The 18,276-nt window shown below is 42.3% G+C and overlaps 1 protein-coding gene across 2 annotated transcripts; it reads right to left on the bottom strand.

The window, feature by feature from the left end:
- Window positions 1-1,429: 1,429 nt before the first annotated feature.
- On the bottom strand, window positions 1,430-13,114 carry LOC116981308 (protein phosphatase 1K, mitochondrial-like). Of its 2 annotated transcripts, none has more exons than XM_033034242.1 (8): window positions 13,031-13,114; window positions 10,314-10,452; window positions 8,321-8,732; window positions 8,140-8,240; window positions 3,673-3,835; window positions 3,097-3,241; window positions 2,833-2,967; window positions 1,430-2,236 (listed from the first exon to the last, which is right to left on the bottom strand). In XM_033034242.1, exons 3-8 carry the CDS (start codon window positions 8,713-8,715, stop codon window positions 2,105-2,107), a joined length of 1,071 nt encoding a protein of 356 aa, XP_032890133.1. In that variant the 5' UTR covers window positions 8,716-8,732; window positions 10,314-10,452; window positions 13,031-13,114; the 3' UTR covers window positions 1,430-2,104. The 2 variants fall into 2 exon arrangements, with proteins under 2 accessions (XP_032890133.1, XP_032890134.1); XM_033034243.1 differs by having other exon boundaries at window positions 10,346-10,452.
- Between the last annotated feature and the right edge of the window lie 5,162 nt (window positions 13,115-18,276).

Genomic DNA, 18,276 nt, shown 5'->3' with positions numbered 1-18,276 from the left:
TAACGGAATCTTGGATGACCAAAGAGGTGGTAAATTTGGTCCAAAATAGAATTGGATGTGTATGCAAAATTTGAAGATGGAATCAGACAGGGCTTTTGAGGAATATAAAGATAGGAAAGAAGTGCTTCGGCAGGCGATTAGAAGGACCAAAAGGGGACACAAAATGGCATTAGCAAGTTGGATTAAAAAACACCCAGAATCTTTTGATATTTGTATCTTCTGTTCAAAGAGAGAGGGAGAATAGGGATTGATCAGGCTGTAAATGGTTCTTAATTATGTTGGCTACTCTCCTGAGACAGTGTGAAGCATGGATGGTGTAGACAGTATGGGTGTCAGAAGTTAAGAGAAAAAGGCAGGAGAATGGGGTTAGGAGGGAGAAATAGATCAGCCCTGATTAAATGGTGTAGTAGATTTGATGGGCTGAATGGCCTAATTCTGCTCCTATCTCTTATGATTGTATGATCTTATGATGGGGGGGTCGTCAATGGCAGCTGGTTTACGTGATGGGCTTGGCTATTCCCAACCCAGTGCAATACTAACACTCTTGTAGGATTTTTAGAATTCTTTCTCTTTCCACTGTATTACTGGAGTGATTGACAATGATTAGAGAGGAGCAGATGTAAGAAATACAAATTAATGAATAGTTAATGTATTGAGATTTAAAGTGTTTCCCTTGTTGTACCTTCCAATTTGTGATGCACAAGTGCAATAGTTATCCTCATTACCTAACACAGAGGATTCAATGTAATGTCAAACATAAAGCACTGTGGCTTCAGAATATCTTATGTACTTTACCTGCATGTGGTAAATTTGATGTTTATTCAGAGTGAACTGCTTAATTAACAAATGTATATTCTAATAAATATGTACAAGCAATATCATGTTGATTTATTTTATTAGCAATTGCTGCGTAACTCGGCAAGTCGTTACACAGATTATTAATCAATGTTAGTCAAAATCTGTTTGCACCCCCCTGAGAATCGTGCGACTGGGACATTATAGTCATTAAGGAAACCAGGCTAAACGAGGGATAGGACTGGCATCTTAATGTTCCAGGTTACAGATGCTACATGCACGATAGAGGCGATGGGACAAGAGGAGGGGGAGTTGCTTTCTTGAGGATCGAGAACATCAAGGTAGTAGAATGAGATGACCGTGTGATGGTTTATCCAGTGATGCTATATGGTAGATCTGAGAAACAAAAAGGGGATGATCGCCTCATTGGGAGGTGTACTATTGGCCCCAAAATAGTCAATGGGAATTAGAAGAACAAATATGCCAGGAGATTGTAGGCAGCTTCAAGGCTAATAGGTAGACAAAATTGCTGGAGAAACTCAGCGGGTGCGGCAGCATCTATGGAGCGAAGGAAAGAGGCAACGTTTCGGCCCGAAACGTTGCCTCTTTCCTTCGCTCCATAGATGCTGCCGTACCCGCTGAGTTTCTCCAGCAATTTTGTCTACCTTCGAATCTACAGCATCTGCAGTTCCTTCTTGAGCATGCAAGACTAATAGGATTGTCATAGTTGGGGATTTCAACTTTACCCATAAACTGGGACTGCCATAATGCCATGGGTTTAGACAGGTAGAATTTGTCAAAAGTGTTCAATAAACTTTCTTTGGTAATATGTAGAGCATCCTACAAGGTGAGAGCAAAGCTTGACTTACTGTTAGGATATTGGAAAGGCCAAGTGACTGAAGTGTTGGTGGGCAAGCCTTTAGGGACCAGAGACTACAGCTTTAAAATAGGTTTGATAAAGACATGTGGGCCCCACAAGGTAAAGTTATAAATTGGGGTAGGACTAATTTTGAAGGTATTAGACAGGAACTTGTTTAGTTCAGAGCTACAGCATAGAAACAGACCCTTCAGCGGCCATGGGGGAGGTGAAGATCGGTGGAGTCAATGGCCCAGGCCCTGGGGCGATGAAACAATATGGAGAAATAATATATTATTTTGTAAAGGGGTATTTCAATGTGTTGTCCCATCAGTTATCAACATTTATAACCACCGCAGTGGTTGTTAAAAAACGGTACTTACAATATAATTGCATGGTTTTACAAATAAGATCCAGACTACAGAGGTGTGTTTTCTGATATCAGCGCAGCACTCAATGCCATCTGGAACTTGCCACCATCATTCTTCCAAACCCAGAGCGAGTGAATGAAGTACTGTACTTTCCCCAAGCCCCGAATGGCACCACTATCGTTGTCACGTTATCATGGGTTCCGTACTGCAATGCCTGAAAATTACGTGAAAACAAAAAAATTATTTACCTGATCAAGAGAGTATTAACGCCTCAGAGGCTCCTGGCTCAAGTATATGTTGGGAAGAGTTTAATTACATTTGGAAGCAGATTACCAGAACAAGTTTGCAAGTGTACAAGTCAAAATTGAATGGCAATTCAGGGAACATCACTTACTTTACTCCCGGTGTCACGTGCCAGTGAGGGTAGATAGGTCGGATGAATGTCAGGAGTGGATGCGAATGTGGGATAACAGAATTTGTATAAACGGGTGATTGATGGTCAGTGTGGACTCAGTGGGCTGAAAGACCAGTTTCCATGCTGTATCTTTCAATCCATCAATCAGCCATGATCATATTAAATGGGTGAAGGGCTTACTTCTATCTACCCCCGTTCCTATTTGCTTGTGATGTGCACAGAGGTAAAGTGGTTCAGAAACTGGTTGTCATTCATTATGACGTAGTTACAAATCCTAATTCCATTATGAATAGGACCCGTGGAATTTATGATCAAAAAGTTACCACTAACACCACAAGAATGGAAGCTCAGGCTGTTCATGCAGATCTAAGGTTCACAGTAAACTCTTGTCTTGCCTGCTCATTTACAACGGTTGCAGCTTCTGATGGATCTTGGCATTTTTTCACAATGTCGCATACTTCTTGAGCATCCATAATGGCACTAACTCCATCAGTCGTCAGGACCAGGAAACAGTCTTTTGTACGTTGCAACTTATAAAGATGAGGGGGGGGGGGGGGGTGGGGGGGGGGGGGGGGGGGGGAAGGTAAATGAGATAGCTTTACAAAACATCAAAATGATTTGGACAGGAAATTTAAAATCGTGAGGGCCAAACATTTTACCTCCACTGTTTTAACTTCAGGCTGAGCTGTTACTCCATATGGTTTGAGATCAACATCTCCAATGCTACGGGTCATGGCTAATCGACCGTTCACATATGGGCTGCCGGCACAATTCCAGTCTATGAAACCACCACACTCCTTGATCCTGGGATTAAAAAAATAAGCCTTCTAATGTTAAAAAGTTCAAATACAATTTCCTTTCAACTTAATTCCAAGAAAATATATTTACATGTTGACATAATAACCCAAATCTGAGCGGTAACCTTCTCAAGCTCCCCTCCACAATGATGAAGCAGGAAACTAAATGGGTTGATGATGGTTGATAGGGAATAGGTAATGTTTAAAGAATGTATACATTTTATCCATCTCTCTCTCGCATTCATTGGCTCTTTCCAATACCGACCAGAAGCTAAACAAAAAACTTAATATTTCAGAATCAATGTTTCAACTTATTACCCATTTCTGGCATAATAATGTGATATAGTACACTTTGCATTAATATATTTTCCAAAATGGTCACATGAATGAGATTATGTCGAAAATATACATTAAAATACATTAAAATATTTTCGTCACCTTTTCCTTTCATCTCTCCTCCGTGGGGTGTGATCGTGTGTTAATTGATCAGCTTTTCCTTCATGACAAAGAATAGCTTGACTATCTCCAACATTAGCCACTGTGAGAGATTCTTCCTTCAACAAAGCCACAGTTGCGGTTGTTCCTGATGTGAATAGTTGTCCTAGAGGGTTAAAAGGGATATGTGTAAACTTTGAGTTGTCAGTCTATTGTACAGTAAACCAGTACATGAAATTGCAGATTCCCGTACACAAGTTTGTTGCTTATCTATCTGCCTGTACACTGGGTCCCAACAAGTGCAAGTCACACAAACCAACCTCCCTTCCATCGACTCCATTTATACCTCACGCTGCCTCGGCAAGGCCACCAGCATAGTCAAGGATGATTTGCACCCCAGCCACTCCCTCTTCTCCCCTCTCACATTAGGCAAGAGGAAGTGTGAAAATGCACACCTCCAGAATCAGGGACAGTTTCTTCTAGCTGTTAACAGGCAAATGAAACATTCAACCAGCACCTGGAGGGCAGTCCTGAACTACTATATACCTCATTGGAGACCCTAGACTTCTTTAATCAGACTTCATTTTACACTAAACGTTATTCACAGTATTCCCTTTATCATGTATTTGTACATTGTGATGGCTCGATTGTAATCATATATTGTCTTACCACTGACTGATTAGCACGCAAAAGCTTTTCACTGTACCTCAGTACACGTGACAATAAACTGAACTCAAATTCAAAGTTTAATTGACAAGAATGATTTTAAGAATAGATTAAATTACTCAATTGTTTCCACTTGGCAATAAAAAAACAAGTCCTAAATAATAAAAGAAGGATAAACTCAGTTTTCACAGCAATGCTCAAAACATCTGCATCCTTTCAAAGCCCAGGCGTGGACCAGTTGCACTATTCGCCTTGATTGAAATATAAAAGTATTAACAAAAAAGCACATCTTGTTTTTAAAAAATCAGTAAATAAATCTCATTGTCTCTTCTTTATGTTGCATTTTACCGCAGTTTTTTTCTTATTTTTTGCAATATTGCAAATCTGCCTGTTATCCATATGCATTGTTAAACACTCAGAACTCATCTGCACCCTTTCCAATGCCTCCACACCTTCCTGTAAGGGGGTGACCAGAACTGCATGTATTATGCTAAATAAGGCCTAACCCTAAAGTCCAAAATAACCAAAGATTAATCAATACTCGAGAAGCAGGTTAAATGCTTTACTCTTGCTAAATGCTATTTTCACATAAATATTTGCTTTTCAAATTAGTTACAGGAAGATAAAAACAATAGACAATAGACAATAGGTGCAGGAGTAGGCCATTCAGCCCCTCGAGCCAGCATCATAGAAACATAGAAACATAGAAACATAGAAACATAGAAATTAGGTGCAGGAGTAGGCCATTCGGCCCTTCGAGCCTGCACCGCCATTCAATATGATCATGGCTGATCATCCAACTCAGTATCCCGTACCTGCCTTCTCTCCATACCCTCTGATCCCCTTAGCCACAAGGGCCACATCTAACTCCCTCTTAAATATAGCCAATGAACTGGCCTCGACTACCCTCTGTGGCAGAGAGTTCCACCACTCTCTGTGTGAAAAAAGTTCTTCTCATCTCGGTTTTAAAGGATTTCCCCCTTATCCTTAAGCTGTGACCCCTTGTCCTGGACTTCCCCAACATCGGGAGCAATCTTCCTGCATCTAGCCTGTCCAACCCCTTAAGAATTTTGTAAGTTTCTATAAGATCCCCTCTCAATCTCCTAAATTCTAGAGAGTATAAACCAAGTCTATCCAGTCTTTCTTCATAAGACAGTCCTGACATCCCAGGAATCAGTCTGGTGAACCTTCTCTGCACTCCCTCTATGGCAATAATGTCCTTCCTCAGATTTGGAGACCAAAACTGTACGCAATACTCCAGGTGTGGTCTCACCAAGACCCTGTACAACTGCAGTAGAACCTCCCTGCTCCTATACTCAAATCCTTTTGCTATGAAAGCTAACATACCATTCGCTTTCTTCACTGCCTGCTGCACCTGCATGCCTACTTTCAATGACTGGTGTACCATGACACCCAGGTCTCGCTGCATCTCCCCTTTTCCTAGTCGGCCACCATTTAGATATTAGTCTGCTTTCCTCTTTTTGCCACCAAAATGGATAACCTCACATTTATCCACATTATACTGCATCTGCCAAACATTTGCCCACTCACCCAGCCTATCCAAGTCACCTTGCAGTCTCCTAGCATCCTCCTCACAGCTAACACTGCCCCCCAGCTTAGTGTCATCCGCAAACTTGGAGATATTACCTTCAATTCCCTCATCCAGATCATTAATATATATTATAAATAGCTGGGGTCCCAGCACTGAGCCTTGCGGTACCCCACTAGTCACTGCCTGCCATTGTGAAAAGGACCCGTTTACTCCTACTCTTTGCTTCCTGTTTGCCAGCCAGTTCTCTATCCACATCAATACTGAACCCCCAATGCCGTGTGCTTTAAGTTTGTATACTAATCTCTTATGTGGGACCTTGTCGAAAGCCTTCTGGAAGTCCAGATACACCACATCCACTGGTTCTCCCCTATCCACGCTACTAGTTACATCCTCGAAAAATTCTATAAGATTCGTCAGACATGATTTACCTTTTGTAAATCCATGCTGACTTTGTCCAATGATTTCACCACTTTCCAAATGTGCTGCTATCCCATCTTTAATAACTGACTCTAGCAGTTTCCCCACTACCGATGTTAGACTAACTGGTCTGTAATTCCCCATTTTCTCTCTCCCTCCCTTCTTAAAAAGTGGGGTTATGTTTGCTACCCGCCAATCCTCAGGAACTACTCCAGAATCTAAAGAGTTTTGAAAGATTATTACTAATGCATTACTATTTCTGGAGCTACTTCCTTAAGTACTCTGGGATGCAGCCTATCTGGCCCTGGGGATTTATCGGCCTTTAATCCATTCAATTTACCCAACACCACTTCCCGGCTAACCTGGATTTCACTCAATTCCTCCAACTCCTTTGACCCGCGGTCCCCTGCTATTTCCGGCAGATTATTTATGTCTTCCTTAGTGAAGACGGAACCAAAGTAGTTATTCAATTGGTCCGCCATATCCTTGTTCCCCATGATCAACTCACCTGTTTCTGACTGCAAGGGACCTACATTTGTTTTAACTAATCTCTTTCTTTTCACATATCTATAAAAACTTTTGCAGTCAGTTTTTATGTTCCCTGCCAGTTTTCTTTCATAATCTATTTTTCCTTTCCTAATTAAGCCTTTTGTCCTCCTCTGCTGGTCTCTGAATTTCTCCCAGTCCTCCGGTATGCTGCTTTTTCTGGCTAATTTGTACGCATCATCCTTCGCTTTGATACTATCCCTGATTTCCCTTGTTATCCACGGATGCACTACCTTCCCTGATTTATTCTTTTGCCAAACTGGGATGAACAATTTTTGTAGTTCATCCATGCAGTCTTTAAATGTCTTCCATTGCATATCCACCGTCAACCCTTTTAGAATTAATTGCCAGTCAATCTTGGCCAATTCACGTCTCATACCCTCAAAGTTACCTTTCTTTAAGTTCAGAACCATTGTTTCTGAATTAACAATGTCACTCTCCATCCTAATGAAGAACTCAACCATATTATGGTCACTCTTGCCCAAGGGGGCACGTACAACAAGACTGCTAACTAACCCTTCCTCATTACTCAATACCCAGTCTAAAATAGCCTGCTCTCTCGTTGGTTCCTCTACATGTTGATTTAGATAACTATCCCGCATACATTCCAAGAAATCCTCTTCCTCAGCACCCCTGCCAATTTGATTCACCCAATCTATATGTAGATTGAAGTCACCCATTATAACGGTTTTGCCTTTGTCGCACGCATTTCTAATCAGACTGCGTCCCACGGGTAAAGATCACAACAGAAACATTATCCAACAAATGACGTAGTTATTTTAACAGGAATCTTGTCTTGATATTTTTATATCACAAGGTATAGGGTCAGTGATAGAACATCAAAATCTGAGCAGCGATCCTTTCAAACCAGGCATGCCCTTTAAATAGGACACACAAAAGAATAGGGAATTAATGCTTAAATCTGGAATGCCAATGACAGCCAGTGAGAATGCTTATGGGCACCAAGCAAACCATTCTCAAAACTGGCATGGTTAAAAGACCTGGATAAATGATTTTGAGACAATTTAATTAGCATTTGTGAAGGAAGGAACTACATATACTGGTTTAAACCAGACTCAGACTGAAGAAGGGTCTCGACCAGAAACATCACACATTCCTTCTCTCCAGAGATGCTGAGTTACTCCAGCATTTTGTGTCTATCTTAGCATTTGTGAAGTTTTATTCCTTCTATACACAAACAAGTCATTTAATCTATCATAGCATTAACACACATTCCAGGTTTTAGTAACTGTCAAAATTAAATACTGTCCTGGAATATTGGAACTTACCTTTCCCCGAATCATAACTATTTTGCGCAAAGTCACTATCTATTTGCAGAAAGGATTTCATCAAGACCGTTTCCAAATTTACTTCTGTCTGTAGATTATGTCTAAAAATGAACAAAAAAAACTAGTTGTACACAAGTTGGTTTTAAATTCAGGTATTGTTAGGAAGTAGATACTTGCTTACTGTATATAACGTCCAATATATCTGGAACAATACTCAGCAGCATCAGACCCTCCATGTCCATCAAAGACAGCAAAGCAGAACAACCCATTGGCAAGTTCAGCTATACTGAAACGATCTTCATTCTGCCTTCTTTCTCCAGTCAGACTTGCAGAGCCAACGTTAGCAACCTTTTTACTTTGAAGCTCTCCTATTCGAGGCAGATGGATAATTGGGTCATTTAACCAAATGCCAAACCTGTCCCATGTTGCCAAATGTTTATTTATTTCAACGGCTTCTCTATTTGCTTTAGTGCTGGAAGAGAGGAAGGATTCTTGCTGGATATACGTGAGCTTTGCTATTTTAGTAACTGCAGCTCCATGATATCGACACGCAAGAGCAATTGCAAGCAGAGCCATGATGAAGTTACAAAGACCTAGAGAAAACAAAACGTTATGATCAACATTGTTTGGGAGGTTAAAATCTGCATTGCAAAGTAAAACCTTTCACATTGCTCTCCACTAAAATTCATAAACGTACCAAATCATAATCTGAGGGCTCTTGTGTTTAGTTATAAGAATTAAATGAATTAAATTATCAAGAAAAGCACAATAATTTTTTTTAATGGTCTAATGTGTACATACATCTTAGAGCTATTGGATTTTAAGTTGGGAAGGTGGGCCTGAGAATGGCAAATGGAATTTAACTCTGACAAGTGTTATAGAACAAAGAAATCAGATAAAATAGATGCCTGCCTTTCTGAACATGGCGAGTCAGGTGGACAGAAAGCTCAAGAGGGAGTCTAATAATCTTGCCTTCATTGGGAAAATTATTGAGCACAAAAGTTGGGACATAATGATGCAGCTGTATAAATTGATGTGAGACCTTAGACTTTACTTTAGATTTTAGAGACACAGCATGGAACTAGGCCCTTCGGCCCGTCGAGTCCATGCAAACCAGCAATACCTGTATATGACTTCTATCGCGCACACACAAGGGACAATATTTACCAAAGCCAATTAACCTACAAACCTGCACATCTTTGGAGTGTGGAAGGAAACCAGAGCACCTGGAGAAAACCTACGCGATCACAGGGAGAACGTACAAACTCTATACAGACAGCACCCATAGTCAGGATTGCACCCGAGTCTCTGTCACATGGTGTAAGGCTTGGAGTATTGTGTGCACTTCTGGTTACTCAGCTAAAGAAAGGCAAATATTTATTTGGAAAAGGTGCGGAAGAGATACATGAGTATATGTCCAGGATTGCAGGCTTAAGCTAGAGGGAGAGGCTGGATAGGCTGAGATTTTTTTCTTTGGAGCATAGGAGACTCAGGGGCACCCATACCATAAGAGGTATGGATAAAGTGAATACTCACAGTCTTTTTTCCTGGGTAGAGAATTCTTACATTACAACACATAGGTTTAAGGTGAGAGCGAATACATTTAACAGAGACATCAGGTGCAACTTTTTCCACTCAGATGGTGGTCTATATCTGGAAAGAACTCCTAGAGGAAGCTATGGAAGTGGATACAATTAAAACTTTCGAAAGGCATTTGGATCGGAAGGGCTTAGATGGATGTGGGCCATTTACAACCAACCCTGATTTCCAACTTACTCAACTTGCACAGGTTGGGCTGTATTGCCTGTTTCCATGCAGTAGAGCTCTATGACTATGACTTTAAGTTCTGTAAGCTCTGAATAGGCAGACCTGAGCACATTCTTAACTGAAGGCAGCAATTCACATCAAAACAGTATCTGGTGCAATGTGTGAAGGTCATAAAGCATTGTATTTTTTATTAAGTTGCACGAACACTCAAACATATTAAATTTCCTCAAATTCAGACTAAACTGGAATTGAACTCAAAACACCTTCCTCCCATAATGCAAAAAACAACTATTTTTGAACACAGATACACACCCTTCAGCACCATCATTATCAAACTTATTCACAAATATCATCAAAACTCTATCACAACAGCGGCATGAGTTATAGTAGGGCAGCATTCCACTTACCTGGAATTAGAATGGACAATTAACGCATTTACCATGGGATGTTCATATAGGAGATTTCACAAATTGCAGCTCCACCCGTTCAAATCTGGACGATCCACTGGTCATTAGCTTCTTGATTCCTAATTTCAGATGTTCACAACTAAAAAAAATCAACATAGATCCTCACATCAGAGGGATTTCAAAGGAAACATATTTTCATTAGTGTTCCAAGAAGATATTTCCTGTTTCTTTCTCCAGAAACATTTTGAGGAGCAGAGCTTTTGTTTTCATTTTAACAAAGTTATAGATCTACACTCACACTCACACACACCTGTGTGTGCGAGTGTGTGCGAGTGTGTGCGAGTGTGTGCGAGTGTGTGCGAGTGTGTGCGAGTGTGTGCGAGTGTGTGTGTGTGTGTGCGTGCTTGCGTGTGTCCCTTCGCTTCATGTGTACACTCCTTCGAAAGGAGGTGACTTTCCAGCTATGCCAGGGAATCGCACACAGCTCCATCTGCATGAAATTAACATGTTCATTTGTCCTTGTCGGGCCGCACCTCTACATCGCACTCAGAATCACCCAGTTATCAGCAAGAAGTAGGCACAATCAGGATCTGTTTACACATTATTAAATAACAATTGATTAATAGTCACAGAATTAAGTGAGCCATTTGAAAAATCCGTAGAAACAATCATAAAACGATAAGATGTGATAACAAGGAACTGCAGATGCTCGTTTTTACTAAAGAGTGACACATAATGATAAAAGTAACTCAAGGTGTAGGTCGGGCAGCATCACTAGAGGACATGGATAAGCGAGGTTTCAGGTCCAAACACTTCTTCAGACTGATGGCACGGAATCATCCCTTCTCACCCAGACTAACCCTCCTCAAGAACATTCCCCAGTAACCACAGTCGATATAACACCTGTCCTTATACCTCCTCCCTCGACTCTATCCAGGGACCACAGCAGTCCTTCCAAGCGAGACAGAGGTTCACATCCACCTCGTCAAACCTCATCTACTGCATCCAGTGTTCCTGGTGTAGGCTCCTGTGGCCAAACGTCGAGGCCCAGTATAGACTCAGTGACAGCTTTGCCAAAGACTTGCGCACGGTCCAAGGCCTACTGGAATTCCCGAACGCTAACCGTTTTAACTTCACTTCCCTTTCCATACTGACCTTTCCGTCCTGAGCTTCCTCCATTGCCAGAATGAGGCCACGTGCAAACTGGAGGGACAGCACCTCATATTCCACTTGGGTAACTTTCATCCCAATTGTATGAACACTGACGGTAGACACAACATACTGCAGTAACTCAGCGGATTACACCAGCATTTTGTGTTTACCTTCAATTTAAACCAGCATCTGCAGTTCTTTCCTACACAGTATGAACATTGGATTCTCCAATTTTAGGTAACTTCTACAATGACCTCCATTCCCCTTCCTCACCCCCTTACTCTCTTCCCTCCCTCCCCGCCTCCTTCCACTGAACACTGAACAGGCTTTGCACCAGCCTATTCTCCCGCCCACCCCTTCCACCAAAAGTCTTTGAACTTCCTTCAGTTCACTTGTATCCCTTGTGGGCTCACATCTGCTTCTATCTCAAGCCTTTGTCCAACAATCTGCCTATCAGGGATCCCCTCCCCTCAGGTCATCTGATGCCAGCCATGATTTTTTTCCAACCCCCGCTCTTCTCCCTTCCAGCTTTTTTCCCCCACTCCCGCCTGCAATCAGTCGGACGAAGGGCCCCAGCCCGAAACGTCACCGATCCATTTTCTCCAGAGACGCTGCCTGACCCGCTGAGTTACTCCAGCATTTTGTGTCCATCATGAAAAGATACCTTGTGGAATTCAAGCAAACAAATGCATGGGATCCTCTTTCAATTTTAACTATTTCCTAATTTAGACAGCTATTGTGTTACTTTAAAACAAAAAGCAAGAATAAACGGAAAGGAAAGATAAAAAAAAGTATTTGCCAAATCACAGGCATGTCACCAACAATCACAGCTACCAAATTCCCAGTTCTTTACTCATGCCAATTAACCTACACTGTTTTCAAGTAACTCACTAATCCCATTGCTCTGCCCCCAAACCATTAACAGACTTGGCATTGCCAACCCTATAGCACCGCTTCACTCCACCCCAACCCTCTCCCAGGATAACAGGCTTCATTTAAGCCTCAAAACATTCATTTCAAACAGGCACCTGTAACATAGCCTTCCTCTCCACACACTTATATTTGTTTATGATTGTTCTCAGGGTCTGATGTGACTAGACCGCGTAACACAAAGCTTTTCACTGCATCTCGGTACACGCAATTTTCTAACTTTTTCCAAGAAACACAAGTTTCTCCGCAGCCCATAGATTCACCACCATCCAAACAGGAAATAAGGAATGCCTTCTCCATTATCATCACACATCCATAGGCCTCCATTTCTCCTATAAAATCTCAACATTAGACCCAACAGGCACTGAACCCCCAACAAATTATTCAAGAAGGAACTGCAGATGCTGGAAGATCGAAGGTATACAAGGTCTGAAGAAGGGTTTCGGCCCGAAACGTAGCCTATTTCCTTCGCTCCATAGATGCTGCTGCACCCGCTGAGTTTCCCCAACAAATTACCTCCATTCCATAATAGCAACCAACTCCATCCTGCCTCCTCTCCGTCTAGAGGCACCTCCCTCACACTGCAACCCTCCCTCCCTCTCTCTCTCCCCCTTCTCTTCCCCCTTCCCAATCACCTCGTCCATCCTTTCACCCTTTCCTCACCCTTTCGCAACTCCTTCCCAGTGTTCAAGCGGATCGACAAATGTCCAAGAGCTGTGCAGTTTTATATTAGGGCGCGGAGTGATACTCCTTTAGGCTCCAACAAGCAGCTGCCCAGGCGAACAGGACACCGGGCAGCAGAGCGGAACGCGGCGCTGCCACAAACATGGGCTGTGCTCGATCCTCTCGGAGCGCAGTTCAATTCCAACGTAATCGCTGTTCCTCAGACATCAGTGTGGAATGCAAACTCTGACCTAACACTCTATGTTTCTGCCATAGCAGTTCCCACCACTCCAAAGTTACGCAGGTTTGTAGGTTAATTGGCTTGGTATATCATTGTAAATTGTCCCCAGTGTATATAGGATAGTGTTTGTGTGCGGGGATCGCTGGTCGGTGTAGACTCGGTGGGTCGAAGGTTCAGTTTCCGCGCTGAATCCCTAAACTAAAAGCTCTGCCCTCGTAAAATTTGCGTTGCTCTCTGGAGACAGCGATGGGAAGCGCTGTAGCACCAAGCACAGATATGTTTCCCTCAATAGCCGTAACGATGTCCAGTGAAATTGCCGAAACGGCCCAGTTTGCGTCGCAGTTTCTCGACTGCAACCCGCCGCCGCTACACTAACATATGTTGGTTACATATCTCAGACAGCAGTTGCCAAATCTCCGGGAGAGAGGAGACTGTAAATGCTCGATTCTTGAGGAAATACAACAGACCGCTGGAGGAACTCAGCGGGTCAAATATCATATGTGGAGGAAAGTACGTTCATATGATAGGAGCAGAATTAAGTCATTCGGCCCATCGAGTCTACTCCGCCATTCAATCGTGGCTGGTCTATCTTTCCCTCTCTACCCCATACATTCCTTTTCCCCCATAACCCTTGACATCCGTATTAATCAAGAATCTGTCAATCTCTGCCTTAAAAATACCAAATAACTTGGTCTCCACAGCTGTCTGTTGCAATGAATTCCACAGATTCACCACCCTCTTGTAAACTTCATCTGGACACTCTCCAACACAGTACATCCTTCCTCAGATATAGGGGCCCAAAACTGCTCACAATACACTCAATGTGGTCTGGCCAGTTCTTTATGAAGCCTTGAAATTACATCCCTGTTTTTATATTCTATGCTAACATAGCACTTGCCATATTTACTACCCACCACGGCAGGGCCACCCATCAACCTGGAACACTATGACCTGGGCACACGACTGTCCTAGCTGGCAAACTCTCCCCCCACAAGAGGACTAATCTCCATTGCCAGGCTGGGCAGCTGATGCTACCACCACCACTGCTGCCACCGCTGAAGTCTCCACCACCACCACCACTGCAGTTTCCACCACCATCACAGGTTTTGCCACCATCACCACCTCTGCCGACCTTTCCTTGCACTCTGGCCGCCTGCAGGTCGAGACCAATGACTGCGCCAATCCTCGCCTCTCCCCCGGCCATCAACTCACCTGGATTTCAGGTCCAGTTCCAGACTGAGTCTGAAAACGGTTCTGGGACCCGAGACGTCAGCTATCCATGTTCTCCAAAAATGCTGCCTGACCAGTTGAGTTACTACACCATTTTGTGTCCTTTTCTGTATTAACTAGCAACTGTAGTTGTTTATTCAATAAACAATAAATAATAAATGATAATCCTTCACTCAGTTGCAGCGGACACCTACCCCCAACTGTCTGTTGTAACGAGGGTTTACTCTGATTTTTGATTGAGGAATTGGGAGCATTTTTGGAAATCCTTCAAAGATTTTGGAACAGAAAAATCGATTCCACCTAATGAACACAAAATAGTGCCGCAGTTTTAAGTTACTAACTGAGCTCATATTTATCATGTGCTCGTATATAAGTATTTGTAGAGTCATCAATGTTTTGCTCTGGGCTATTATTAGGTGCAGCAACAAATGGAATGTACCAGACACATTTTCAAATTTAAAAGATTGCTACCTTGAAAGCTTTATGAACTTTATGAACGAATAATGTAAAATGCAGCCTCAGAAGTACAATATTATTTATTACACGTATCATTAATGTTGTGTAACAATATATCCTGAATACAAAAATACACAGAAGTGTAAATGACACAAGAATATCCTCATTATTTCACGAGCCAAGGAATTTCAAACTGACACATTCATGACCAATTGGTCAAAGATTTAAACCCACCAGTGCTTCATCTTTATCCCAGCTTACCCACTGGAATCGGGGCTTGTTTCTGGTCATGGCAACCTCAGGGTGAAATCTAGAAGCGAGGTTGGAACTGGCAGAGACTAATGACAAGATCCATGGGATTAGGACTGCTAAAGAATCCTGAGCAGAGCAGATCTTGTGTTTCACAAATATCAATATTGATATTTAATGTGTAGCCCTTTAGAACATCGAGCAAGTGCATCAAACAGTGCAGCACAGGAGTAGTTCCTTCCGCCCACAATGTCTGTGAGTGATGATGCCGAGTTAAACTAATTCCCTGCGTCTACAGTTGTGTTCAGTTCTGAGCACTATAGAAGATATGTTAAGTTGAAAAGGGTGCAGAGCAGATTTATGATGATGTTGCCAGGACTCGAGGGTCCGAGTTGCAGGGAGAGGTTGAGCAGGCTGGGACATTATTCCCTGGAACTCAGGAGAATGAGGGGTGATCTTATAGAGGTGTGTAAAATCATGAGAGGAATCATGCACCGAATCTCATGCCCAGTGTAAAGGAATCAAGAGCCAGAGGGCATAGGTTTAAGATGAAGGAGGAAAGATTTTATAGAAATCTGAGCAGCAGCTTTTTCACACAGAGGGTGATGGGTGTTTAGAACGAGTTGCCGGAGGAGGTAGTTGAGGCAGGGGCTATCGCAACGTTTAAGAAGTAATTAGGCAGGTACATGGATAGTACAGGTTTAGAGGGATATGGGCCATATGCAGGCAAGTGGGACTAGTGTAGATGGGACCTGTTGGTCGGTGTGGGCAAGTTGGGCCAAAGGGCCTGTTTCCACACTGTATGATTCTATGGCTCTTCATGCGAATCATATCACTTCAGGTATTTGTCTATCTAAAGGCATCCTAAATGCTGCTATTATATCTGCTTCTCCACCCTCAATGGCGGTGCTTTCCAGGCCCCAACTCCCTCAGTAAACTTCTTGCCACGTGCATCTCTTTGAACTCCCAAACAAAGCTTCCAAATCCTTCATGCAGTGAGTTTGACTAGGACTGCACACAATTGTCCAAGTGTGGTCCAACCATAGTTGAATAAACCTGCAACATGACGGCCTGACTCTTCACTCAGTGTCCCGTTTGATGATGACAAGCATTGCATACACCTTCTTTTCCATTCTAATCCGAGTGCGGCCTTAGGAATAATTACATTTATAGTTAAGACAACCGCATGTCATGGATGAAAATTGATCACAACAATTTAACAGCAGACCTGCATGCACATGGCAGAGGCTACACCATTGCTAACTATGTATGACGGACTATGTATGCTATTTAGACTTGGAAAACCAGAGTAAATGTGAGCTTTATTGTGCTGGTGGAGAAACATTATACACTGTACACAATGTAGGCAGTTACAGTGCCCTCCATAATTATTTGTGACAAAACCCATCATTAATTTATTTGCCTCTGTACTCCACAATTTGAAATTTGTAATAGAAAAAATCACATGTGGTTAAAGTGCACATTGTCAGATTTTATTAAAGACCATTTTTATACATTCTGGTTTCACCATGTAGAAATTACAAGTGTGTTTACACATAGTCCCCCCAAAGATTAACTTATATCAGAATGGTGGCAAGAGCAAAGTATGGAGGAGAGATGGAACTGCCCAAGATCCAAAGCATACCAGGTCATCTGTGAAACACGGTGGTGGGGGTGTTATGGCCTGGGTATGTATGGCTGCTGAAGGTACTAGCTCATTTATCTTAATTGATAATACAACTGCTGCTGGAGTAGCATAATGAATTCTGAAGTGTATAGACACATCCTATCTGCTCAAGTTCAAACAAATGCCTCAAAACTCATTGGCCGACAGTTGATTCTACAGCAATACAATGATTCCAAACATACTGCTAAAGCAACAAAGGAGTTTTTCAAATGGTCAATTCTTGAGTGGCCAAGTCAATCACCCGATCTGAACCTAATTGAGCATGCCTTGTATATGCTGATGAGAAAAGTGAAGGGTACTTGCCCTCAAAGCAAGCATAAGTTAAAGATGGCTGCAATACAAGCCTGGCAGAGCATCACCAGAGAAGACACCCAGCAACTGGTGATGTCCATTTATCGCAGACTTCCAGCAGTCATTGCATGCAAAGGATATGCAAGAAAATACTAAACACGACTACTTTCATTTATATGGCATTGCTGTGTCCCAAACATTATGGTGCCCTGAAATGGGGGGACTATGTATAAACACTGCTGTTATTTCTACATGATGAAACCAAAATGTATAAAAATGGCCTTTATTAAAATCTGACAATGTGCACTTTAACCACATGTGATTTTTTTTTAATTACAAATCTCAAATTGTGGAGTACAGAGGCAAATAATTAAATGATCGGCCTTTGTCCCAAACATTATGGAGGGCAGTGTATATTGTGGCTAGTTAATATTAGCCTGTAGTATCATGAGGCAAACTCAATGACCTTAGTTGAGAAGATAAATCAGTTGCAGCTGAAACAGATTGTTGGAGTTCTTGTAGCACAGAGATATCTGATGGTTGGCAACATTCTTCACGCTGCCACAGCAAGGCCACCAACATAATCAAGAACGGGTCACACCCCGGTCACTCCTTCTTCACCCCTCTCCCATCGGGCAAAAGGTTCAGAAGTGAGAAAACGTATACCTCCAGATTGAGGGACAGTTTCTGCCCAGCTGTAATCAGGCAACTGAACCATCCTATTACCAACTAGAGAGCAGTCCTGAGCTACATCTACTTCATTGGAGACCATCATTAATTGGACCATCATTAATCGGACTTTGCTGGAGTTTCTCTTGCACTGAATGTTATTTCCATTACTCAGTACCTGTGCACTGTGGAACAACTTGATTGTAATCATGTATAGTCTTTCCGCTGACTGGATAACACACAAAAAAATGCTTTTCACTGCACACCCGTGACAATAAACTAAACTAAAACGAATTGAATTTCATTTCTGCAAACAGATGAACTGAAGAGATGCAATCATTTGTCCCAAACAGTGTGGAATTGCGGTCTCATGGGTCTCAACTATCGAGGTGAGA

Source organism: Amblyraja radiata, chromosome 15 (genome assembly GCF_010909765.2).
Source record: "Amblyraja radiata isolate CabotCenter1 chromosome 15, sAmbRad1.1.pri, whole genome shotgun sequence".
NCBI classification, from domain to species: Eukaryota; Metazoa; Chordata; class Chondrichthyes; order Rajiformes; family Rajidae; genus Amblyraja; species Amblyraja radiata.
The sequence above is the reverse complement of the archived record's forward strand: the minus strand, read 5'-3'. Positions and strand labels throughout refer to the sequence as shown.

Coding starts and splice junctions, on each gene's coding strand:
- LOC116981308 (XM_033034242.1), bottom strand. CDS start 8,715: ATGGCTCTGCTTGCAATTGCTCTTGCGTGTCGATATCATGGAGCTGCA. Junction 8,241..8,320: donor TATATTGGACGTTATATACA/GTAAGCAAGTAT, acceptor GTTCATTTTTAG/ACATAATCTACAGACAGAAG. Junction 2,237..2,832: donor CAACCGTTGTAAATGAGCAG/GCAAGACAAGAG, acceptor CGTAATTTTCAG/GCATTGCAGTACGGAACCCA.